Source organism: Chelonia mydas, chromosome 2 (assembly GCF_015237465.2).
Source record: "Chelonia mydas isolate rCheMyd1 chromosome 2, rCheMyd1.pri.v2, whole genome shotgun sequence".
Taxonomy (NCBI): Eukaryota; Metazoa; Chordata; order Testudines; family Cheloniidae; genus Chelonia; species Chelonia mydas.
The window spans coordinates 29,010,070-29,037,889 of record NC_057850.1 but is presented as its reverse complement, the minus strand read 5'-3'; the positions used below and the strand labels follow the sequence as shown (position 1 = coordinate 29,037,889).

At 39.4% G+C, this 27,820-nt stretch overlaps 1 protein-coding gene across 2 annotated transcripts in view; it reads right to left on the bottom strand.

Moving 5' to 3' along the window:
- CSMD3 (CUB and Sushi multiple domains 3) overlaps positions 1–27,820 on the bottom strand; it is a 1,174,472-nt gene that overhangs the window by 628,589 nt on the left and 518,063 nt on the right. For both annotated transcript variants that reach the window (XM_037892097.2, XM_043539165.1), the window contains one exon: positions 17,677–17,798. In XM_037892097.2, coding sequence (XP_037748025.1) covers positions 17,677–17,798 — 122 coding nt within the window. The remainder of the gene's footprint in view (positions 1–17,676; positions 17,799–27,820) is intronic.

The window sequence follows — 27,820 nt, the reverse complement described above, 5'->3', positions numbered from 1 at the left end:
TATGAACTCTACTCTAATCACTTGCCCAGTATTCCTGCTGCCTCATTCTTCCTCCCCTTCTTCATTCTCCTTTTCTTTCTCAGTCGTCCCTCAATCATTTTCCCCTCTCTTTTCTTCAATCCCATTTTAATCCAATTTCCCCATTACCCATCCCTCAAAATAATCACTTGCATCACCAATTTTATCACACAAGCCAGAGCTACATTTCCCCACTTGAGAGAATTTGGACCAATAAATCTAAAACTCTGAGCTATGGAAATTTTTGCCACATACAAATGCGCGCGCACACACACACACAGTTTCACACTAGGAACATGAGGTGGTATAAACTGACATAACTCCATTGACCACAATGAAGCTGTGGTGATTTACTCCCTGATAATCTAGCCTATGATCTCAAGAATGAGGATGTATCACAGGTAGTACCTTTTGGGAATGTAGTTTTATTCTCTGTTAGTATTTACTGGAAATGATCTAAAAATCTAATGGCCTTTGACAGGGTTTTTTTTTTTTTTTTAAATACAGATTGGGAGAAAGCTTTTTTTTAGCAAGATCCATTAGCCCAATTCACTAGTTGCATGAGAAATTTGCTAACAAAATGCTTGGAACTCTGTGAAATGTATTGGTATCGTTTGCTGCAAATGACAATTTACTGAATTCCACAAATAAATTGACATGGGTTTGGTCTGGAGAGCATGAGAAGTGTGATTACTCAAGTCCAGACTAGATGAATAGAGATAGGGATGCTCTAAACAGTAAGGAAAAAGAAAATCCAATTCCACAATAACAAATGCCAGCTAAGAGTGATCTAACACATGCCAAGAGGACAAAATCACTGCCCTTCAAAGACCAGATGATGTCTGGACCTCTACACAGTTGCCAGGGCTAGAATAGCTTTACCCTATTTGTGTTCCACACGCAGCACCCAGATACAACAGCAATCCCTGCCCTCAGCGTACACATGGACGACTCCCTGCTGTAACTCTGGGAAGTAACAATCACCTTAAAGATAAAGGAGAGGAGTCATGGCCATTGTTTAATCCCATGCAGGACTGCAAAACTGGCCAGGGACACTGCAGGAAGCAAGAACAATGAAGCTTTTTTCACTTCCCCTCCTGCAAGCTGAAGGGATATGGGAGGCGCAGTCCCTCTGGAGCTTCCTATGTGGCACAGCCAACAGTGGGAGTCAGATTGTACATTACGTAACATGTTTTTAAAAAAGAGTCATTCAGACAAACAGAAAACAAACACAAATAGCTCCATTTCTCAGCAATTTCGGAGAGATGCCAGGGACAATATAACTGCAATAGAACAATCTTCTAGAAAAGATTACTCACCAGAGCAACGACATGGATTTAAGTAGAGAGGAAGGTACCAAAGCCCACCTGCCAAAGTTTCTCAAACTTTGTCAAAGGACAAAAATGTGTCTTAATTACCTTAAATGAGTGGGCTGGTGCATCCCCATCATAGTCTCTGGACTATATTGAGTGATGCCATGAACAGTGTCGTAAGTTACATCTTGTGGGTATATTGACCAGAGAATGGGTGTGGGAAAGTACTAGTAGGTTTGCTTGCACTGATTTGGCACTCCAAAGATCAGTGTGACTTACATGTCAAAAGTGTGGAAGGGTGATAGCTGGAAAAGTAACTAATAAGATGGTATACAGTAAACTAACCTACTGCTGCACTCGCCTTATCCAACCTCCTTGGATATACAGTAGTAGCTGAGGCCCAAAACAACTGGTGGAGCGACTGGTAGGAATTATTGACTTCCATCATATCCTTCTCTGCAGATTGATCATATTTTCAAAATGAAAAACTAATAGGCATGTGAAGGAGAAGCATTTTGGCAGGATATAATGTAGGCTGGTAAAGAAAAATGGCACCCTAACCCCTTTGTTACCCCTCTTTTCAGAATGAAAACTGAGAAACTTTCCAGTAAAAAGATGTGGGGGTTAGAACAAATCATTTAACACTTAGCCACTTTACTCCCTTCTCCTAGTTTTAACTTTTCCCCTTCTTCTCTTTCCACCCTACCAGTACAGACTCACTCCCCCACCACACACACTCCTTACCCCCAATTAACCTCATTCATCCTTGAATTCCATTTCCCTACCACTGAACCCTGCCAACCCAATCCACCTCATAGCTCAGAAATACTCCAGAAGTCCTCAGCTCCCTTCAATCCAGCTTCGACCTGGTGAAAAACACCTCACCCACCTACCCACTCTAAAATTTTCTCACTGTTTCTTTGTACGCCCCCATCTGTCTGTCTCCATCTATTGTCTCTTGTTTTACACTTAGATTGGCAGCTCCTTGGGACAGGGACTCTTTGTTCTGTTTGCACAGTGCCTACCACAGTGGGGTCCTGGGCCTTGCCTAGGGTACCTGGATGCTAAGATAATATAAATAATAACCTTTGCCTGTGCTTAAAAACTGCAGTGTGGATACAACTCAGACTGAGGTTGTTGTGATTAGGTTACATAAGAGTGCCATGAAGAAGATACAAAAATACACCTAGCCTTGTAATATAGACGGAGACCTAAAACAGAGATTTCAGTGTTTATTGTGTAGAATTAAAGGTTTCATTTAAATTTTAGTTGCTAACCTCTTGTGATTGTGACGATTAACCTTTCTAATGTGTACAGACACTGCCAGACTCAGCAAATTGCCTGTGTATTATGAGCTCTCTAATTTTCTTATTATCTGCCTTAAGTAGGTAAATGACTTGAAAATGGAGTTATGCAAAATATTAGCTTCAATGATTTTACTAATGGAGATGGACATGTTCTTGTTTCTACTTGTCACAAGAGTAGTTGGAATATTAATTATCACTAAAAATATTACATTTGCCTAACATTAAAGAATACTAAATTTATAAATAGAATACTATGGTTGGAACTCTGAAATTGACTATGTTTAATGCAGCCCATTAGCTGAGAGAGGAGGGGGAAAGCAGCTTTCATTTTTGCCTCCTACTGTTGCTGTCTCAACCTTTATAAAGGTCAAAATAATATAACTAGAAAGTAAAAACAAAACAGAGTAGACTTTAACAAGCATTGTGAGCAGTTACTATGTTCAAATGGTGATAAAAGAACTACCACCAATTGCCCATGGAAATAGTGGATGGGGGGGACCCAATAATCTAACATCAAGACAAATGCACACAAAACTTAAATTTCAAATATCAAGCAATGGGAATGGTCCATCAACAGGACAACACAATTTTTTTTTGTATTACTAATGAAACTGATGTGTCATCTCCTAAAAAACAGTTAAACCATGAAATCTCTAAGCATTAGTCCCAAACTGACACTTTTTTAACAGGCAGTTTGCAAAGACACACACTGCATATGGCAATCTTGTTTCCAGAAGTGTAAATTAAAAGAATCAGGCACTTTTTTCATATCCACAGGTCAATGGAATAAAATGATTAAGCTTCCAATAGTCATTGTGATAGAGCACACTGCAAAAGGGCCCTTCTGCTGAATATCAGACATCTATTAGGGAAGCAATAAACTGAATATTTTAGCAATGAGTAAAAGTATTGGAAATTGGAGAGAGATTTTACCAGATTCTGTAGAATTTCCCTCCCTCAGATTCTGTGGAAATTGTTGGGAAAATTTGTGAGATGTTCTAGATGATATGCCCTCAAATCCTAAAGGAAATTAGTGAGACAGTGCTCAGGAAATTAGTTGCATCTTTGAATAGATTTATTTAAATGTGTCTTTCTAGTTTTCTCATTTAAAAAACAAATCACACAATTCCCTGAGTTCTTTCATGCTACTTTCAATATCTCCTGTCCCGACTCAGGTATTTCCATTCTTCTCCTCTAAACAGATATTCTCTTTTCCTCTCTCTTTTGGACTCACAGCTACGGACCAAAATAAATGTAAGAAATTAGCACTTTTTTACTAAAGAGATCACCAGTGAATTAGCCATGAGTGGGCTTTGGTTATCCCTTCTCCCACTCAGGTGGAGAAGGGTCTTGAACTGGGAGTCTTCCAAAACCTAGGTGATGAAGTGGGCTGTAGCCCACAAAAGCTTATGCTCTAATAAATTTGTTAGTCTCTAAGGTGCCACAAGTACTCCTGTTCTTCTTGCAGATACAGACTAACACGGCTTCTACTCTAAAACCTAGGTGGTTACTCTAACCTCTGGCTAAAAGATATGTGTGAGGTCCCTCTCATCCCTGCCCTGTTCTTTTTGTGCACGTTCATTTATAAGGGACGGATCTGGTAGGCGAAGTCTAAGCACACTTACTAGATTGGGCTCCACAAGCGAGTTAGGCAAAGGAACACCTAACTTCTCTGAGTTCATCCATTACTCTGGGCAATAGGCGTCTGGATACCTGGCTTGGGGCTCCAGTGCACATAGGCAGATGAAGAAACATAGTAACTATGTTTTTTTTACCACCCCACCCCCCAAAAAAGTGCAAAGAAGTTTAGGTGCCTACTGAGTTTGGGGGCAGCTGAAAGGGGGTTTCCTGAATCCCAGTGTGGCCTGATTCTGGGATGTAGATACATAAATTGGGAGTTAAGTACCCAAATCCTTTTGGAATCCAGGACAACAACACGTTTAGATTTTAGGGAGAGGATATGGACACATGATATCTCACACACTAGACATGTTAAGACATATATTTAACATACAAAGTACTTGAAATATAATCAATTACTTAGTATACTGTTAAAGTATACATACAGATATTTATTAACTCACGTGTTTAAATTCTCAATCGTAACAGTTTTTCATGACATTTTTCCTTTGAGTCAAAGAAATCAAGTTTTATTCCAAATTGTTCAATCACCTGTACTTCTCATATAGCATTACTGGACAGATTTAGACCATTAGCTGAAGAAAAGTCTAATATATCTCGGTCTATCCAGCCTTTATCCTGAAGATTACATTAAATTTAAAGTTCTCAATTATCTTGAATTTCCCTCTTATTTCAAATACTTTTCACATTAAGTTAGAACTCTCTCAAAGCTGTAATATGGTGCATTAAATTGTGCATAACAATAAATTATAATTCCAATGGACAAAAGGACAAATACTGACCCACCCTTCACTTAAAATTCTGGAAGAAATATAAATTATTGCACTATTTTAGATCCAGTTTCACAACAACTTCCAGAAAATCATCAATGTAAATATAAGAGGATTGTTCTTCTAGTATTATAACTATTCTTGTACATTAAGAAGCTAGCAGCTGATTTACCTAAAACAGGATTATAACCAAACCTTGCTACAGAGCTGGAAGCAGTCTTTTTAACTCAGTACCAATGAGTCTTATTAATCTGGAGAAGTTAATGCAGAGGAACACAACAAACCAATATGATTACTTAAAACACAGAAACCAGTTAAATTTCTCTGAATATAAACCAGGGATAAAATGTGGTAAGTAAGTATATCAAGTCTTGTAGGATATTTGAAACATATCATAAATCAAGTGCATCTATATTAAAGTGTTGCTAATGCTAATGTCCTGTGTTCAACGGTCCTCCATGCCCCGTGCATTGTTATGCTCTACAAGTCTGTGCATAATTTATTTCATTTTATTTTGTTGATTTTTTTATATCACATGCATATTAATAGCACATCAGGATGTTTCACAATGTCTGGAATTTTGCTCTGTGTGTCACTTATTTTATGCCACAAAAAATGATGAACATAAAAGTACCAGTTTTCTGAAAAAAGGTTAAAGAACAGCTGCAATGATGGTTATATCAGATGCAGCAGTAGACACAGTTAGTCCTCCATTTATGGAAGCAATAGAACATATGGAATGGGCTTTTATCATTAACCAGTGCAGTATAAAAAGTCTACCAACATTTATAACAGTTTAAAATACTTTCATGATGATAATAATTCTATAAATTCAGGAGATAGTAATTTAATTTCTTAGAACGTGGGACTATGGCTGTAATCAGCTCTAGCAAAAACTGCTATGTTGTACGTGAACTGAATTCATACAAGCAGTGCTAGTACTAGATGCTGCAGATACTGAGTGCAGGAAATTGAAATCCCCCACTCCTTAAAGCAAGTAGGTGAATGTCTCCTGTGTTATTTATCTGTTATCGTTGATCAGAATGTACACTGTACACTTGCTAGAGATTGCCTAGGGCACGTAAGGTCTGATGTGGAAGTTTTGGATTATGAGATGCCTGCCAGTGTCTGAAATGGTGCCTTTCTTATGCTGCATGCATAAGTGTGACTGGGTCTTTCCTAGGCAGAAGATAACTCTTTTTTACTCTTCAGCTAATCAGCTGGCAAGAGAATTGTCCCCCACCCACTGAAAAATGGAACATCTCAAGTCTAAAAGCTGGCTAGAACCTAATGAATGCAATGGCATCAAAACTTAGTTACTCTGGCTCCATCTGTTGACTGGGAGGAACTGTTACACAAGCACCTGGTTTGTCATAGGAAGAGTGAAGAGAGAGATCATGTTTTTTTCAGCTTTTAAAACTTAGTCAAATTGTAGCACTACAATGCACTTAAATGTAAATTTATCATATCTCATTACCCCATGTCAGAATAAAAGAAACAACATTTTGTACTTTCAAGGCACTCTGAAAACTTTAATTAATCCTCACAACATCCCATGAGGTATTTATTTTATATCTCCCCGTTTTACAGACAAGGAAACAGACACAATGAGGTTCAAGGCCAGACTGTGAAGCCCTTACTCACACAGGTGAGCAGTTATTCACGTGAGCAGTCCCAGTGAAGTAAACAGGATTACTCCTTCTAACCAAATGGGTTTGGGGCTCACAATCTGGCACTAAGTGACAAACTAAATATTCTGCTGAGTACACTAGACCAACTGCAGCATACTTGTGACACTGTAAGATGGCAGTGTATTCTAGAATGATATCTCAGACACTCTGTTGGAACTCTACTTATAACATTTGGATCAAGTTTTTCGGAGGTAGTGTGCCTTCAAAGGCATCCTCTATTCGTGAACAAAAATTGCATGCCACAGACACCTGGTCAGAGTAAAAAGACAAACTGACTACTCACTGTTTGCTCTTTCAGACAGTGTCCTGCAATATATGAATGTGTTGTTGTAAGACTGTATCAATACTATACCCTTGGATGCTTATGAAAATGAGATATGTATCATGAGGCTATCACAGTGCAAAAAACTGTAAATACATACTTTCCACTTGAGAGATGCTGAATAGTTTTGGAAACTTTTATCAAAGAGAATCCAAAGATATTAATAAAGGGATTTTAGATTTGACACTTTACATTACCACATGTACTAGACAGACTGACACACACATATACATGTGAAATTATCATGAAGGAAAAAAAAGAACAATCTCAGAGAAACTGTAGAGGTGAAGGCCTATTAACGTTTAACACACACATATATAGAAATTTTAGAAGATATTTCATGTGATTTTTATGTCTTCATCTTTCTCTCAGTACATTTGTATACAAATTTTATTATCCTTACTTGACCACTTTGCAGAACTTAGTGGTGATATATATATCTTGCCTTAAATATTAATAAATTAGTTTGTTTCTTTCTCATAATAGAAATATTAATAAAATATACCAACTCTTTATCTTCACACAGCAGGGTTTTCCCCCCTAAATAAAGAATTCTTTTGATTTGTACTTCACTGGTATAAAATATTATCAGCAGCTTAAATTATTCATACCAAAAAAGTCATTGAAGATGTCTGTACTGGTATATCACACTTCTCCACATACATACAGCATGGTTTTCATTTGAGATACTTCTTGGGAGCCAAGGAGTAATGCATTTAGTGATACAGTATGATGTGCAAGAAACAGATGAATGGACCTTTTAGATATGTAATCAGAATATATAGATTTTAAAGATTCTTTCAGCCTGGCATGCCTCATAGTTGCTCTCTTCCCCTCTATCTATTTTTATAGATATATATTTTATGCCTAATGTATGTACATTACTTTGTAGATACGAACTATGTAGCAACATATTTGGGAGATGCAGTTATAGGTACAAAACACACACATGCACTTACAGTGCAAATGAAAATATTAAATCTCTCCTAAAATTATAAATACATTTAAAGTAAATAAAATGCATCAGTTGCCAACCCAGTAATTGCTTTGAGGTAACTTTAAAATTATATTCTGAAAATTACACAGATTTGTAAATTCCCTGTAGATTGTTGATTGCAGTAGAGGAGTACACAGCACACCTCGGAAGACGGTATTGCAAATATGGATTTGTAGTTCTGGGCCAGCTGTGCACTGATTGGTCCTGCTGTGAAACTGAGGGGAGTCTGAAGGTTGTTCTAGTTTGTGTTGACTATCCAATGTGGCAACTCAAGATTAACAGACCATAGGGAAATACTGGGCATGCCCCCTTTCTTTGCCCTTACCCCTAAACAGGAGAAAGATAGCATCAGAGCTGTTATACTAGCTCTTACAATCAGAGGTTCCCCTAAATAAGGTGATCCTCTTGTGGCCTGATGCACCACCTTTAGGGAGCAGAGCAGAATCTGTCTCTGTTCTTTAGGATACAATAGGCTAAAACAGAGGTTCTCAAACTCTGGTCCACGGACGAGCTCCATTCAGGTGGTCCACAGATAGTTCCCTCTAAGTTGAGCGCCTGGGCAGCCGCACATGAGAGAATGAAGAGCCACCCACCTAATTAGTGGAGACGCACAGGCATGGCTCCACTAATTAGGTGCCTAGACCCTGGAGAAGATGCATGTGTAAGATGAGGTGGTGGCCTTGAGGGAATAAGGGATAGGTAGGAGAGGGTAGTGGGGTGAGAAGAGGGGGTGAGGGGAATTTGGGATGTGCAGGGCTGCGGCAGCCAGAGAAAGAGGCGACTTTCCCCATCTCCAGGGCTGCGGCTGCCAGGAAGAGACCCCCCACTCCTTCCCAGCCCCAGTTCGGGGGCTGCTCCAGTGGGGGAGAGAGGGCACATACTTCATATTAGAAAGATAAGACTAGTGATATTAAAATATGAATTGTGCGCTTTTATTTGTAGAACAAAAAATGTTAATTATTATTAAGGGGTTTTTTTTATATAGTGCTTTTATCCAAAACACGTTAAAATAGTTAGCTAATGGTACAAACAACATTTGGAAAGATCATTAAGTGGTCTGCCGCGTCCCTCAGCAATTTTCAAGTGGTCCACGGAAAAAAAAAAGTTTGAGAACTACTGGGCTAAAATACTTTGGCTTCAATGGGGCCAGAAGTTCTCCAAATGGGAGTTTTACCATTGACTTCAGTGGAGTCAAGGTTTCACCCTACATACCGGAGATTTAAAAAAAGAATAGAAAAAAGAATATATAACAGAGCAACACTGTGACATGTATCTCTATATAGGCTGTGTCTGATAGTGCATGCAGGACTCCAAATAATGGTTTAGATGTCAGGTCTTCAAAACTGATTCCAGAGTTCCTGAATTTGAGTCATAAGACTCCGATATTAAGCAGTGATTCATGAGGTACATCTGTGATGACAAGACCCAAATAAGACAGGTGCCATTCACGAGAAACACCATGCCTTTTGGTTCAACTGCATCATTTTACCTATCCCAGACATTTCAGATTTCACTAATTTTAGCTCACAATAAAATACTTAAAGTGTTAGGGATCTCTATTCTCCTATGGTGAACAAAAGAATCTCACATATCTAAACTGTCATAAATTAGTTGAATTTCTTCTACAGAAAACTTACTTAACTGAACTGGAGCATTTGAAATTTAGATGAAGCTGGGAAAGTCATTTTCTTGCTTTGTCCTATAACACCAAAACATATGGAACAGATATTCCAATCCATAAAGTGGCTTCCTTCATAAAAATGAAAAAAATTATTTCCAACCACAAGGGCAAGTATGTTATCATCCAGGTTATCAACCATCCTTATACTACATTCACTACTTATGCCCACATATCCTGAATTCTTATTTATCTGGGTTAGTATTTATGGATCTGTCACCTCAGATTTTTCTAGGGGTGACTTTAATTATATTCTTAATAATGGAACAGATAAACTGCCCAGAGCAGATTCCAGGTGAGAATGCTAATGCAAAAATCTGTACAGCAACAATGCACCAGATATTCGTGAAGCTTATATCTTTGCTCCTGTGTACCCAGATCAATAAGACTTAACATTTGACTCCCATCCACATGGTCCTTCCTTATAATTGATTTTTATTTAATTTCTCCACCTCTACCTCTCAAACCATAGAATCTGATATTAAAGTCATTGCCATCTCTGGCTGAACAATAAGTAGTTATGATCTCTTACACTGCTGCTAAGACAGAGGATTTTGTAAGAAATCACTTTTCATTAGAAACTGATATTAAGATACTTGAGATCAGGCCAGAAGTGGTACTGACAATGCAGCCCAAAAGAAATTATGTGCTGTTCTCACAGCCTTTAATTCCTTTTTGCATAATGGTCCTGTAGTGGTCTTATATTATCAAAAGGTATGGTTCTACTCCACTGCAAATAAGAGTTGGAAATGACTGGTGCATTTGGTTAACAATGTGGATAGAGGGGCCAACTGTAATGCAGTAAAAAAGTCTGGAGGCAGCTGGCTTACTGGAACCGAAGATATTTCTCAAATCTGTGTTGTGTTGACATGGAACTGTTATCACTGAAGCTAGAGAGACAGGTGGGTGAGGTAATATCTTATATTGGACCAACTTCTGTTGGTGAGAGAGAGTGCTTACTCAGCTTTGTGTGGCTCAAAAGCTTCTCTCTCTCTCTCTCTCACCATCAGATGTTGGTCAAATAAAAGATATTACCTCATTCACCTTGTCTCTCTAATATCCTGAGACTGGCATGGCTACAATGCCGGTGCATACCTCATTGAAGCTAGTCAGGAGAGAAACAGATCCTTAGAACCCAATTCAACCCACGCATAAGAATGAAGTCAGTGAACTTGTGCCCATTTACACCAGGACTAAATTTTCCTTTTTTAACTCCTAAGTCTACTCAATTTCCCTCAGAATATTTTTGAATGATCTAATAATAACTGATGAAACAAAAGAGGTCCTAAAACATCAAAAGATCAATTAGTACTTGAGGCCTTGGTGGACTTGGTGTAAAATTGTATAAACATCTCATCACAGCTGTCTAAAGGATACTTTGAAAAAAGGAACCTTTATTTCCCTTTCTATTACTGCTTTTATTTCTGTCTTTTATAAGGGAGGAAAAGATCACGCTATTCCTACAAATTTCGCATTTTGTTTAATGTGAATTTAAACACCATGGCAAAGATGCCCCCTGTAAGTCAGATTCTCTCACCCTTAATCATGTTGAGTATTACCTTAACTGTGCATAGAGCTATGCTATTCTGTGGCCCTCAAAAGGTGGAGAGGGCTTGTTATTTCTCTCATCCATTCTGTGCAGCTCAATTAATCAGCATGATGATGATGATCTAGTCCTAATTATAACCCTTGATTTAACTAGAAACTTGACCTCACTTTCTAGTGTCATCTGAGAGCTACTTGGAGCCAAATATATCAACTATTAAAGTCATATTAGCATTATAATAAATAAATTATTTTATTATATATTGTTAGTAGTAGTAATCACATTTTTACAGCATCTGAAGATCTCAAAGAGCTTTATAAACATTAATAAATTAAGCCTCTTAGCATTCTTGCGGGGCAAGTATTATTATCTGTTACATCCAAGACAATATGGCTACATTAGTGGAACTCAGGAAAAGCATTTCAGAATTGGATAGGTGGTAAAGTCAGTGATTCTGCCAGGATCAGCTTAATAAATGGTAACCCTCCAATACATGCCACACAGAAACTGGTATATATAATAAAACTGCCCCAGGCTCACTCACTCATCTTCTTTCCTGTAACTCCACTCCGTGGCAGTTTCCTCAATTTTTTTTTTTGACTCCTCTAGCAAGCACCTGTTACCTGTCACACTGATAACCACACACAGGCTGCACTTATACTCCTGGGCCAGCATGTAACAGTCTAAGGTCACTTGTGCTGTTCTTCATCTATCACCCATTTCTTCAGATTTGTTCCCTCATTATCTTTAACTCTGCACTCCTAGAAATCTCAAATTGAACAATTGTCCAAAAAGTTGTAGCTAGATAAGACTAATTTGTGATTCTGATACAATACTGTTTCAGGTTTTTTTTTTAAATTAGGAATATTATCAATTAAACAAACCCCCAAAACTACATTTCAAAATAACTTCAATGATCATCTTCGAGCAGATAACCAAGCACTGCCATAAGCATCCTTGATTTTTGAAGAAATATTACTGCAGCCGTAATATATAATTAATAGGCTGGATGCTGGGACACCGAGATTTTTCTATATCCTTTATAGGGCTAGAAATCTGCACTTATAAAAACTGGTCAAAGAAATAAGTGGACAAAATTAATTATGTGACAAGCAGACAGATTTCCTCCCCATGTACCTCTGGACTTTTTTTAAGGGCTGAATGATATTAGGACACTATCTTCACCCTGGACGCAGTGTGTGTCGTGCAGGGACTGTCTTTTTATTATGTGTCTGAACAGTACCTAATCAGAGCCCCTAGGTGCTACCGCAATACAAATATTCATAATTAAGTAAAAGCAGAGACTGAATCATTTTTTTAAGCTTTCCAACTCTCTGAAATGTACCACAGTCCCCATCATTACTGTGATACTCTGTGTGTATTCTTTTCAACAAAGAATTTTAAAAATAAAATTAATGACCATGATGAATATTACTAACCACTGGATTTTTTCTCTCTCAGTAAAGTGCTAAAATGCATTCTTCTACTGGTTCACTGCTCTCACAACATTATTCCCAACAAAAATAACACTGAATTTCCTTTTTGGCAGAGAATGAAAACCACTATGTATGTAAGTTTTAATAACCTCTTCTTTCTACTGCTGATAGTTCCTCCTTCCTCATTTTCTTTGACCTTGGCACAGTCTTCAATACAATCTCCTGGATTGTCTCTATAGTACTTACCAATGCGTAAATGTTTCTTCCCCTCCAATCAAAGCACTGATCAATCCAAACCCTGCTTAACTTTAAGATATTAAAAACCCGTCAGAGGTAGTGTGGTTTACACAGAATAGTATTATTATGTATCAGCTAGTTTTAATTAGAACGAAGTTGAATGCCTGCAGTAAGATTTGCAAAGGGCAATGTTTTCAGACCAAGTCAGACACCAGTATAAACAGGTTTTATAGCTATTGTCCCTCATCCTACCCTGAGATCTGCTAATGTAGCATAGTCTGCGCCCATATGGAGTCCAACTGACTTTACTGGGATTCTACACAAATGCAGGAGTACTCACTAACAGATCATATTGTATAATTAAGGTCATAACGGTTACCAATATGTTGCTTAATTAAGAGTTTGCCCATGACACTGATATTCCAGCAGTATCACATATACCAATGATGTGAAGCAGTTATTCCAGATCACTGCTCTGGTTCACCAAAGCACTTCAACACATACTTAATTTAAGCATGAATAACCCTACTCCTATTTACAAAAACACTAAAGCATGTCTTTATCTTTAAGCATATTAAGTCTTATTGAAGTTAATGAGACTTAAGCATTTGCTTAATGGTTTTGCTGAACAAGAATAGGATTACCAATATGTTTAAAGTTAAGCACACGCATATTTTGCTGAATCTAGGCCTACAGCAGTAATGGCAGTGACTGCTATAGTTAAAACCATAGAACAGTTTCCATTATAAGAATGTATTCTCAGACACTAAAATCTGACTTTCACCTTTTGGTTTGAAATTTCCTAAACTTAATCTCTTTTTGTCATAAGTATAAAGGGAAGGGTAAACCCCTTTAAAATCCCTCCTGGCCAGAGGAAAAATCCTCTCACCTGTGAAGGGTTAAGAAGCTAAAGGTAACCTCGCTGGCTCCTGACCAAAATGACCAATGAGGAGACAAGATACTTTCAAAAGCTGGGAGGAGGGAGAAAAACAAAGGGTCTGTGTCTGTCTGTATGCTGCTTTTGCCGGAGACAGAACAGGAATGGAGTCTTAGAATTTAGTAAGTAATCTAGCTAGGTATGTGTTAGATTATGATTTCTTTAAATGGCTGAGAAAATAGCTGTGCTGAATAGAATGAATATTCCTGTCTGTGTGTCTTTTTTGTAACTTAAGGTTTTGCCTAGAGGGATTCTCTATGTTTTGAATCTAATTACCCTGTAAGGTATTCACCATCCTGATTTTACAGAGGTGATTCTTTTCTTTTTACTTCTATTAAAAGTCTTCTTGTAAGGAAACTGAATGCTTTTTCATTGTTCTAAGATCCAAGGGTTTGGGTCTGTGGTTATCTATGCAAATTGGTGAGGATTTTTACCAAACTTTCCCCAGGAAGTGGGGTGCAAGGGTTGGGAGGATTTTGGGGGGAAAGACGTGTCCAAACTCCATTTTTTCAGGAACCCAGATAAAGTTTGGTGGTGGCAGTGGAAGTCCAAGGGCAAAGGGTAAAATTAATTTGTACCTTGGGGAAGTTTTAACCTAAGCTGGTAAAAGTAAGCTTAGGAGGTTTTCATGCAGGTCCCCACATCTGTACCCTAGAGTTCAGAGTGGGGAAGGAACCTTGACACTTTTAAAGGTGATTTTTCATAGAGTTGGGATCAAAAGTATAAGGACATGGGAGTGTGATGAGTTGGGGGTGGGGGTGGGGGGGAGAAGTAATACACAGTCTCAAAACATAAAACATTTATCCACTTTTTCTTTTTTAAACCGGCTCTAATGTCAAAATAGCTCAGAGGAAGAAGCTGAAATTTGGCAGGAAAATAGTCTTTATTAAGGAGAAGTGTTTTAGAATGTTTGAGTGAAAAAGCTTTGTGAGCTTTTGAAGATTATACTCAATCTGAGGAAGCTGAGGCCTGAACCCAGGACAAGCAAAGCAGCATGGGAGGTCAGAGAGAGCTGTGTACTGACACAGTGGCGGGGCCAAGAGAGCCAGCAAGTGGGGCGACGGTCAATGGGGAGAGCGGGAACCCACCATGAACAAGATGACAGATCCAGCCAGGCAGGGCCCCATGGAGGGGAGAGAACAGCACTACTAGAGACAAGCAGGGACTGTAAGGAGCAACCTGGGGATCAGAGACACTGTAAGGGACCGAGAGACAGTCACAGAGACCCCAGTGAAGGGGATGAAGTGAACCAGCAGGGAGGGGCCAAGGTATGGGAGACCACTATCCTCCCCTGAGACCAGCTGTGCAGGGAGCTGTCTTCTTCTTCTTAGCATATGTGCAAAATGAACACATGACCAGGATTCATTACTGAAGTGGTCCACTGGTTGGATCATTAGCTTCCCTGGCCCAGGCTGGGTACTGACAAGGAGCGCAACATGATCCACACACTCACAGGGAACTGTAATTAGTACTAGAGATGGGAAGTTCCTAGCAGACCCTGAGTCCAGGGAGAAGTGATGAGGCCTGAGAGGTAACTGGAGCCAGCTCTACGGAGGTTTTTCCAGTCCCATCCTGAGGCAAAGACCTGGATGAGATGTGCACAGCCCTGGACAAAGGCAGCCACACGTCACAACAGGCAGGGGAATCCAGAGTTCAGAAGAGGGTGGGTTTTTTCCTTGTCTCTTTTTCTTTCCTTTTCATTAGACCCTTGACTATCGGGTGGGAGAGGGAAGGGGGAAGTGGACCACTCCCCCCAGTGAGTACTCATCTGGTGTGTTCACCCCCTTGGGAGGTGGGTCTTCTTCATTCACAAAAGCCTACCATGGCACAACATCTAGTGAACCAGGCTTTCTGGTATAGGGGAAGATTTTGGTTTTGCACAAAAAAGGGCGGGGGGGGGGGGGGAGGGAAGGAGCATCTAAACATTGCTGTGATAATTTGTGTGTAACTCCAAATAAAGCCATAACCCAGTGGGTGGGACATTATCTTCATCACACCCCACTTCTGGAACTATCAAACCAAAGCAGAGTTTCCCCTCAAAAGAGACTGTTAGTATTTAAAGTGGTTTTGTATGTGCATACATATAGAGTAAATAGTTTAATATGTCTTTTCCTTTGGGTGTAGGAAGTAGTGTAAGGATTGCTTTAGTACATATTAAAATCTTTCAACTGCTTAGGCCTTGGCTACACGGGGTGGTGGGGGGGATGTTTCGAACTAAGATACGCAACTTCTGCTACACTATTCGCGTAGCTGAAGTCGAAGTATCTTAGTTCGAGTTACCTGGCATTCCTCACAGTGGCGAGTCGACCACGGCGGCTCCCCTGTCGACTCTGCTTACTCCTCCTGCTGAGGTGGAGTATAGGCATCGATTCAGGGATCGATTTATCACGTCTAGATGAGACGTGATAAATCGATCCCCGATAGATCAATCGCTACCCACCGAGCTGGTGGGTAGTGAAGACATACCTTAGTATATTTTGAAACTTGCTAAAAAGTTTTTTCCCTGTTTTTAGGCTAGTGTCCTATCCTTTCTCACAGGCAGGGAGCCGTGCCCAACCTGTTCCTCTGGGTAATCCCTGGGGTGGTAAGAGACTTATTGCTTCTCATCCCATCGAGATAACTTAGGGTAAGGTAGGATCCCATTTTACCATATCCCTGTCCAAACCCCATTACACCTGCATCAGCATTCCTCTCATAGGAACGAACAAGTATCTCACCCAAGGATCTTGGGGAGATCCACTGGAGATCACGACCATGTATGCAGAAGACTTGTGCCTCTACTTTCAGCTCCAGGGCTTTACACCCTTACCTAGGTATCTAACAGCATGGCTCTAATGGAAACATCCTGCAAATGACTCTATTCCTACAGCTGCCCTGAAACCCACTTTAAATCAGGTTCTGCAATGTGAAGTGTTCCTTGCAGATAAAAAAAAAAAAGGCCATATTAACTTATCTTTTCTGAAGATTTCCTGCAGTTTAGCAGTGACACAACAAATGTACTGCTAGCTTTACCTCCTCCCCTCCCCCCATGGTTTGTCCTCTCTGCACTGCAGAACTACAAACCCACAAAGGATTCGCTGAGGGGTCCATGGTATGGGGCAGAGTAAGTAACATAAAGGTGGTTTAAGGGGCACATCCAGCTTTGTAATAGCTATCACAAAAGAAGATGTTCCTCAACAGAGTGTCACTTTGAGATACATGTCCAATTTCTTTTCTATTACATCAGTGGAAATCGATTCATGTCAACAGGTTTGCAGTGGGGTACATGTGAGCAGAATTTAGCTACTGATACCTGGGCCCTGGTTACCTGGGCATGTGTTTCAGTACAGTGGTTCAATTAGTCAATCATACAGTTATTCAGCTTTTGCACTTCCCCATGTTAAATGAAACTCACCAAATGTCAGAACCCCAGCGATGCCATCACAGATTCTGCAACCCAACCACCCATATAGCAGTATCTTTCATGTCATACAACTCTTCCAACTGTAAGTCACAGCAAAATTGGACCCTTATTGTTTTGATATAACTTTTTTCTACTAAGTATCACTTTTGTGGAAACTACTGTGAATTACATCGAAAACAAGATCGCATCTATTGGAAAACAAAAGGCAAAATACTCTCAGATATTCATCATTCTTTCAATATTTGTCCATACATATCCAATAATGTTCAAAGAAATATGAACTGCACTTCAGTAATAAATCATATGAAAATAAATATTAGGGTCTGTGCATGCTTTTGTACTGTTGCTTTGTTTAAAGTAGCACTAAGTATTAAACTTACCTTATTGGGATTTATAGCTGTGATGACCCAAACACACTGAGCATTACTGTCATATTGGAATGGAAAATTGGGTGATGTGAAGGTGCCACTGGGTCCCTGAAGATTAGATCCACAAGTCTTTACTGCAAAAATAAAATGTTTAACTTATAATTCCTGCATGAAACATGTACAGCAAATGCATAAAACATTCTCTCTCATACATTAAAATATGCAAAGGATTAAAATACCAGTTAGCAATATACCCATTGCAATATAAGATGATCATATTTGTGTTGCATTATTCTGGGACACAAGTAAAATGCACACTCTCTAAGGTTCAAGATATTGCCCTTGAAAACACACAAAACAGAAACTAGCTGTGATTAAAAGAGTGTGCACCACGATTATACAAAGTAACCATTCAATTTATTTTAAATAAATCAGCATAATGTAAAAAGATAAATACATTATTTCATTACTTTTAATAAATACCTGTAAAGAGAAGTGTTCATATACCAGACTTAATGACAAAGCACACTATTACTACTGGAGTGTTTTTGAGGATTAGTTGTCCTTTGTTCATGCGAGCACATCTATTGCTGTTATCTCTGTTGGAGTTACATTCATGGTTGCAACAATGAGATCTTTCAAAGGGACTCTGTAGATTCTGCCCTTATATGAAGTAAGCTATACCAGTTTTTAAAGAACAGAGCATGTAAACTACTAAGTAAATGTATTTTTTAAAAAGTCAGTTGTGACTACTTATAGATAGAGTAGGGTATCTTACATTTAGATGTAGTAGTAGTAGTGAAAACAGTTTTCTAGCAAAATATGAAACATTAACAGATTTGTCTTCTCTGTTTAGGATGAGATTCTGTCACCCTTATTCACGACAAGTAGTGTTTTACTCCATAAATATTCTCTGAAGTCAATGGAACCATTTGTGGAGAAAGGTGCGATATTACTTAGTGTGTGAAATCCTGGCCCTGTTGAAGTCAATTGGGAGTTTTGTCATTGGCTGCCATAATGCCAGGATTTCGCAGTGTGAATAAGCATACCCTAAACAACATACAAGCCAAGCCTCTCATGGATAGTGTATACAGGCTTTGTGTCTGTGTTTTTTTGTTTTTTTTTTGACATTTTGTATACTTGTGCTGAAAATATTCCTGATCAACCTTTTTCTGGGTTAAGCAATACATTTGACAAGCAACCTCAGCTATATCTGAGCCTTGTGTTATGTTTCTGTGCTGATTCCTGTAGCATTGTAGTGAGCAAGCTGCAGAAGCAGAAAAATAATTGTTCATGCTGGAGTCTGGCAGACCATTTCACTTCACTGATTTAAATTTTGACTAAGATAGGTGAATCTGTCAAACAATTTGCTTACACTTTGACAAAGCATGCTAATTTGGGCAAGGGTAGATAGTAAATCAAAGCTAGCTTGTTCTAAGATGCAGATCTCTTCTTGAGGGTCCTGAGGTTTTTCATAAATGGAAACTTAGGTTTACTAAGATACTAAATAAGTCCACACACTGTTCATTACGTACTCTTTATTCCAACCTTAGAGAATCCAACTCCTGTTTACATTTCCTGCAGTAACTTCCATCTGCATTTCCAGTGGTAACTAACTACAGTATGCATGTCACTCAGCAAATTTGAGAGAGTAAGAGATCAAGTTTGTAGATTCATTGAACACACACTCCAAGTTTCATTCACATCAATTGTTGTTCTCCTATGCAAATCTACACAAAAAGATTACTTACTATATCAAGAACCATCTTTAAAACTTAGAAATAATATCTAAAAACTATCAGTATAACTTCTTTGTTCTCTCCACTTTGATTCATTGACTCATGTGTCCGGCATGGCTCATTTAGCTATATTTGCACATAGAGTATTTGAAAATGTTTCTGCAAAAGAAAATATTTTGAAAACACTACTGCTAAAGAAAAGAAAGAGCAGAAGATATTTTATAACAAGCTCAATGTTCTTAACAAGAAAGTAATCATTATCATGAAATTATTGTAGTTTCTATAACAACCAAAAATGATTGTCTCCAAAGCTCCTTTTCCTCAATATCAACTAGAGGTTTGTGGAAAAGTGATGGGTTTGACATGAGTCTTAGAAGTCATGGTAAAATATTGTTAATCTATTTAAGCCTTCAGCATCACCTGTTTCAAATTAGCTGAATTTGCATAAATATAATATTATATATTTTTTGTCAAAGTCACCAACAGCCTGGGTCAGGTGCATTTTGCTTTAAACAGTTTATAAATCAAAATAACTACATGAAAACATTGCTTTTATTTGTTAATTAACCAATGCCACACACAATTGCACCTCCACATTCTCTTGTAATTTAATAGGTTGCATATATCTCTAAATCTCATACAAATGTCATGAATATCTATATCAAAATATGGTGGCATGGCAAGAAAATTGAAGAATCTGGAGTAGATGATTTAATATATCTTTTTCGTCTGCAACTTCCATAACTGTATTTATCTAGTAGGCTCCTTTCAAACACAGATGACTCCCAAATAATAAAATAGACAAAACCATCACAGATTAGAACAACACAGAACTCTTGGTTGAGGACAGACAAAGGAAAAAAAAGAAGGGATCATCAAAATGGGAGTCCTAGTTTTTTGAGAATGCAAATATAAAGCAGGAGAGCCATTATTCAATTTCACTTTAAGATGGTTTTAAAGATACAGTACCACATAAAAGGCTATGACATATGTCAGATTCTGAAATCCCACTGAAATCAAATAGGAAAAAAACCCAGATTTTTAGATTTAGTTAGATTTTTAACTATGATATACTTGATCTGATGTAGAACTATCAGCTGAATCCATATTATTCTCCTCCCTCACCCCCCAAAAAATAGAGCATACAAACCACTGAATAAATATCTAAAAGCAAGAACTCGGAAAGCTGTGATTATCTTTAGGGATGGTAGAGCAGTTACCACTTAGTAGTATTGAAAACAAAATTCTGGCAAAATATACAAAGTTAGTATATTCCTTTTATTTTTTTAATGATTCATATACAAGCCAAGTCTCATTCACACAGAAGGAAAGTAAACACAATGCAGACAGTTTGTTTCCTTAATATTTTTAAGATATCCCACATTTTTGTTATGAAAACTTTTCCTGACAACCCTTCTGAGGTTAAGGCATACTTCAAAAGCCATCTCACCTAAGTATTAACTTGCTGTAATGTTTCTGTGCTCATTCCTACAGCACTGCAGGGAATAAGTAAAAAAAGAAGAAATTCACTGTTAACAATGGATTCTAGTTATAGATTAGATGAGAATTAATGCTCAGCGTTAGGCTCAGTGGTGCAAGTGGAATAAATTTCTTACTGGTACAGGGGATAGGCAGCATCTGATGGGGGGGACATGACCTCCTCATGTGACCCACCACGTGACTCCTCCCCACCCCAGTCCAGGGCCCCCCACGCTCTCTCTATCCCCTCCCCATGATCCAGCCCCGCTACCTGCGGCGTGGGAGGGGTGACAGCTCTGTCCTCCTTCTGCTGCGCTGGAGACTTTGGAACTGCAGCGGCAAAAGGAGCAGAATGTGAGGCCGCTGGGCAGCCCAAAGCCCGCAGCTCCTCCGATGCAGCTGTATACATGCTCCATCTATACAGCAGCCCCACCGGAGGACAGGGCTGGGGGCAAGACTGGGCGCGGTACCAAAGGAGCTGTGGGCATGGTTCTGCGGTGGCCTCATGTTCTGCTCCTCCTCTGTCTTTCCAATACACCGTACCAACTATAAGTATCTTGCTGGTATGGCATACTGGACTGTACCGCCCAACTTGTACAGCTGGTTAGGCTCCATAGGTGCTGACTTTTGTTTTTGCCAGTGGGTGCTTTTTACCTTCGGGTTTCACTGGACACCATGTACATGTGACTGCCATCTACTGGTGCCTTATGGATGCTGGGCACCCCCTATTATTTTCAGTCAGTGCTTGATCCCCGGAGCACCCTTGGAGTCTACACCTATGCTAGACTTGATCTTATTTCCAGTATCCTGGATAATAAATATAGAAGAAAGGTATGCCAATGCCAAATGGCATTATATAGGTATGATCTACCAGTACCGAAAAGGTGGAAGGCTAGATCTGGACAAAAATTGAGGTAACATGAGCTGATAAGTGTCTTAAGTCTTACTGTATAAATAAAGAATAATAGAGTTGAAAATAGCAAAAAACATTTTGATACCAAGGGGAAGACGCACATCACTGAAGAGGAAAACTGTCCATAAAAGTTCCATATCTAGCTTCAGTTAGGAAAGCAAACAGAGTACAGATTACATAGCAGGGAAATCAATACCTCAGGAGATATCACTGAGGACATGGTACAAAGGGTATTTTTGGAGCCTAGACTAACCTAGACTTTATTTCATTAAGAATACTCAATAATTGTATGTGGTACAGAGAGAGCAAAAATGATATCAATGGCTGAGGTATTCCTAAATATTAGGAAACATTAGAAAAGGTAGGTTTATATCCATTTAGAAGAAGAGATTATGAGGGGGAAATTTTCCAAGAAGCATTGAAAAAGAGAATGACACACAACTATTTAAGAGGGCAATGCACCTGACAAGTAACAGGAGATTAAATGAAGTTAAGAAAGGATCAGAGATTTTTTTTTTATTTTTAATATACAGACTAATTACTATGTGAAATGGATTCTCAAAAAACAGTAACTGAAGAAACTGCAACTGGGAATATGTTTGTTCAGAGAAATAGGTACATTGGCTCCATTTCAACAAGGAACTTAAGCATGTGCCTAATGTTAAACTTGAGACTATGTTCACTGAAATCAATTAAAGTATTCAAGTACTGAAAATTAGGCATGCTCATAATTACTTCAGTGAATCATAGCCATTATAGGGTTTAGAGATTAGACACATGATCTGCAGAGCCTCCTTCCATCGCAAAACATTAACAAAGTATATCATGTCTTAAAAAAAGTTCCATGAAGAGAAGCTTACAAACAAGAATAGAATGTCATGGCAAAGTAAGGACTGGCTGGCACCCAAAGAGAGACTTGCTCTTCTGAAATATCCCAAAAGAGTGGGGGGAAGAGGGGAGTGCAAGCTACTCAGAGATTGTTAGGATAAGGGTCTAAAAGAATAAATAATTATCTATGTTCAACTGGCTGGAGAGTCATGATCTGTACTCTCAGTCACTGGCAAACATTTCAGACACTAAACTGCTATGTTATTTTTTTCATTAATATTTTAGTTATTTTTATTGAAGTGTATAGACAGCATGCCTTTTGGTAATGCTTATTTCTTCCTTATGTATATTGTTCTGCAATGCACACAAGAGACTAGTGCTTTTGCTTCTGTAATAGAAGTTATATCACTGATATTACAGTGTGCGCATGCATGTGTAATTATATATAATTCTACTCTGTACACGTGACTGAACAAATGTTAGCTGTTTATGATCATCTAGCATCCATCTACTATAACTGCAGATTTTTCACTATTGACAGGCATGTCCAACTCTGCCTTCTATACAACCAGTAGCAAGTTTTCAATTTTGATTATTTTTTTTAATTTGTCCAATGGAGAAATCAAGGTGAAAAATTTAGTTTCAAATTGACATTTTCAGACAAAAGAATCCTCAACAACAATTGTTTGAACTTTTTTGTTTCAGCTTTTTGGACGCCAAAAGTATGTGGGATTTGGATTTCGAGCCCTCCTTTCCCCCTGCACCCACCCTTATCCTGGCCTAGGAAGTCAGAGATACCAGCTGATAGGCTGAGGAGCTGAAGAACAGACCTAGATATTTAATCTCTAGACAAAAGCCATAGGTTAGACAGGTTGTCCTTCAGCCCAGCACCAACAGCTACTGCAGCTGTTAAGGTAGCTACCCAATCCATGTGTGAGGTACTACAGAGGCAAGGCCTGGAGAACACAGGAAGTTGGAGGTGAGGAAACTTTCCCTGCATTGTTCCCCTCCCCCCTGCTCTCATCCAGCAGAACTTTTTCCTCCATAGTGGTTAACACTTTCTACAATTTTGAGGTTGCCAGGGAACATGGGTCTTGAAGCCTAGTCCACAGGACACAGGTCTTTAGAGCTAGGAGGTGCCAACCTGCCACCCAGGAACTGCCACGTGCTGTCAGAATAGGAGCTGAACTCAGAAAGGAGCCCAGTTCTGGAAGATGACTTGCAGAATGCTGGGGGCCCTGATTGGTCCACAGCCCCTATTTAAACCCAGCATAGGAACAGAAAGTTGCCCATGTAACTAGGATCCACCTTTCTCTGGACTGGGTGTCCCCCACTCCTGCGGGCTTGACTTCCTGATATCCTGACCTGGCCTGCCTCTGGTTATCAATCCATGGTTCTGCTTTCAAGTTTGCTCCTGCTTATGATCTCCCGGTAACCCGAACCTCCCTGCCTCCTGATACTTGACTCTCTGTTTACCCTCTGGCCTGTCTCGTACTCTGACCTCCTGGTATCTGACTGGCCTGAATCCTGCTTTGACCACTAGGTCAGACCCCTCACATCCTAGTGATAACAGAGACATGCTTATACCAAATTCCATAGCAAATTCCCTTGTCACAAATTGATCTTGTCAGGAGTGGAAGACAGAGTGGAAGACAGAGATGGCTTACTGTGGATGAAGGGAAAGCAGTGGATGTATTGTTTCTTGACTTTAGCAAAGCTTTTGACACGGTCTCCCACAGTATTCTTGTCAGCAAGTTAAAGAAGTATGGGCTGGATGAATGCACTATAAGGTGGGTAGAAAGTTGGCTAGATTGTCGGGCTCAACGGGTAGTGATCAATGGCTCCATGTCTAGTTGGCAGCCTGTGTCAAGTGGAGTGCCCCAGGGGTCGGTCCTGGGGCCGGTTTTGTTCAATATCTTCATAAATGATCTGGAGGATGGTGTGGATTGCACTCTCAGCAAATTTGCGGATGATACTAAACTGGGAGGAGTGGTAGATACGCTGGAGGGCAGGGATAGGATACAGAGGGACCTAGACAAATTGGAGGATTGGGCCAAAAGAAACCTGATGAGGTTCAATAAGGATAAGTGCAGGGTCCTGCACTTAGGACGGAAGAACCCAATGCACAGCTACAGACTAGGGACCGAATGGCTAGGCAGCAGTTCTGCGGAAAAGGACCTAGGGGTTACAGTGGACAAGAAGCTGGATATGAGTCAGCAGTGTGCCCTTGTTGCCAAGAAGGCCAATGGCATTTTGGGATGTATAAGTAGGGGCATAGCGAGCAGATCGAGGGACGTGATCGTTCCCCTCTATTCGACATTGGTGAGGCCTCATCTGGAGTACTGTGTCCAGTTTTGGGCCCCACACTACAAGAAGGACGTGGATAAATTGGAGGAGTCCAGGGAAGGGCAACAAAAATGATTAGGGGTCTGGAACACATGACTTATGAGGAGAGGCTGAGGGAACTGGGATTGTTTAGTCTGCAGAAGAGAAGAATGAGGGGGGATTTGATAGCTGCTTTCAACTACCTGAGAGGTGGTTCCAGAGAGGATGGTTCTAGACTATTCTCAGTGGTAGAAGAGGACAGGACAAGGAGTAATGGTCTCAAATTGCAGTGGGGGAGGTTTAGGTTGGATATTAGGAAAAACGTTTTCACTAGGAGGGTGGTGAAACACTGGAATGCGTTACCTAGGGAGGTGGTAGAATCTCCTTCCTTGGAAGTTTTTAAGGTCAGGCTTGACAAAGCCCTGGCTGGGATGATTTGATTGGGGATTGGTCCTGCTTTGAGCAGAGGGTTGGACTAGATGACCTCCTGAGGTCCCTTCCAACCCTGATATTCTATGATTCTATGATTCTATGATACTCCATAATTGCCCTATTCTATGCATGCACCGTGACGCTCTGGTATGGACTACTGTTCGAGATCTGATACTGGATAAAATGGACCCTGGTCTAACCCAATAGGACAGCTTTTATGTTCTTATGATTCATGGAAACTTACTTTTCCTCTACTTAACAATGGCAAACAGAGCCACAGGTTACCTTACGGTTTGCATACACAGTAAGGTGCACTTGAAAGAATGTCAGTAACAGAGCAATTTAAGTTGTGTTGTACAGACTAGCCCAGTTCTGTTGTCTCACTCAGATGAAACAGTCTTCCCCTAATTCAGCTCTGTTTAGTATGAGAAGCCTGAAATATTACCTCTCCTGACTATCTGTGCTAAGGGATGTTGAGCTAGTGCCTAACTACTGATCTTCTATGGAAAGAAAGTGAGAAGATAGTCCTAGGAGCTATCTGCATCCCAAGTTCTGGACATTCCTCTCTCTTTTCTACAAAACCAGGACAGTGCAGTTAAGGATTGGCCTCTCTCCCCTCAGAGGTTCATGGGCACATTTACAGGTTCCCCAGTTACACTGAACAGATCAAGAGATTTGAAAACATTGAAAAAGCACTGACTAGTACCTAATATGAGTATTCCCACTCTAGCCTAGTAATACTTTACAAAATAACTTCCTGTGTAGAAAAAGTCTTATAAAACAAAAATAGGGATGAAACAAAATAGGTTTTTAGCATTGTTTCTATAGAACACTATAGATTTTAACACACATAATACAAGAAAATATGCTGCTCATGGCATGTTAGTGGACTATGAAGAGAATCACTGTATATTCACCATTTTGAAGTTATTCAAACCACCTAATCAAAGTAAACCTCATAGTCTGTTACTGCACAGTGTAACCAGTCAAACATGCAAAGTTCTCTTCTAGGATACTGAAATGTCTTCATGTTTTTTTTCCCATATAAAAGGGGATTCAAGAATTAGAACTCTGCTTTGTTTTTGCAGAACAAGATTACAGCAGCAATATAGTAGTATGGTGTCATATTCAGGACCAACGGCTGTCAAAATGCTTAATCAAAAATTAAAAATGAAGAGTTTACAGTATACAGATTTTGAGTTCTTTGAACCAGAGTTTAATGAGATAAATATGGGGATATAAGTTTTTCTTGCAACCGAATAAAAACACAGAAAACAGTTACCTACCAGTACAGTACAACTGTTGTTCTTCGAGATATGACTGCAGATGTGTATTCCAGTTAGCTGTGTATGTGCCCAGTGCACCAAAGCTGAAGAACTTTTCTCACTAGTAACTTTGGCCATGTAGTTCCTCCCATGACTATTTACAATACATTTACTGTATTGTATTGTTGCAATACAGGTAAATAACCATTTTTTCCTTCTTAAAGTGATTACAAATGTGTATTCTACTCAGAATGATTCACAAGCAGTATCAGAAGGATGTGGGGCTCGGAGTCTATATAAACAGAGGTGACAGGACTGCTTTTCCAAAGTTTGCATCTGACCAAGATGCAGTCAACACAATGTCTAGTATTTTTTTTTTTATGAATAGAAGACCAAGTAGTGGCCCTGCAAATGTCCTGTATAGAAACATTACTGAGAAATACAAGGGAAGCTGGTTGGGCCCCCCCTTGAATGGAGGAACAGCAGTCTGAACTATCCCATATGCCATCATAATGCAGGAAATGATCATTCTGGAAATTGTCTGCATGGAGACCCTCTGACCCTTCATCCCATTTGCATAGGGGACAAAAAGCCAATGTGATAAAAAGTTTTATAGAGCCCTGCGTAGATACAAAATTTGTTTTATAGAGCCCTGCACAGATAGAAAATTTGTATCCGCATCCAATCTGCAAAAATGGTCCACGTATGTGGATATCTGCGGATGTAAAGCAGATATCCATGGATTTGCAGTGCTCTAATGATTTAGTCCTTTCCAGATAAAGTGCCAAAATGCCACGTCTCACATCCAAAGTATGAAAGTGCTGTTCATCCATATTTGGCATAGGAATATAGGTAAGCATATTGTTTAATTAAAATGAAACCATCTTAAACAAAAATCTTGGATGCGGCCTTATACAGTTTTTCAAAGACAAAGTGGCCCTATCTGAAGGATCTGCTATTAAGGCCTGCAGTTCATCCATTCTCCTTGTAGAAATTATAGCAGTAAGAAAGGTTGTCTTTTGGCAAAGGAAGGACAGAAAACATATTGCCAGAAGCTCAAATGGGGGTCCTTAATACAACACAGTATTAAGGTTCCACAAAGCAACTGCCTCTTTCACAAATTAGAAGAGATGGACAATTTATTTTAGGGATGTAACCCCATGCTCTGGGTGTCC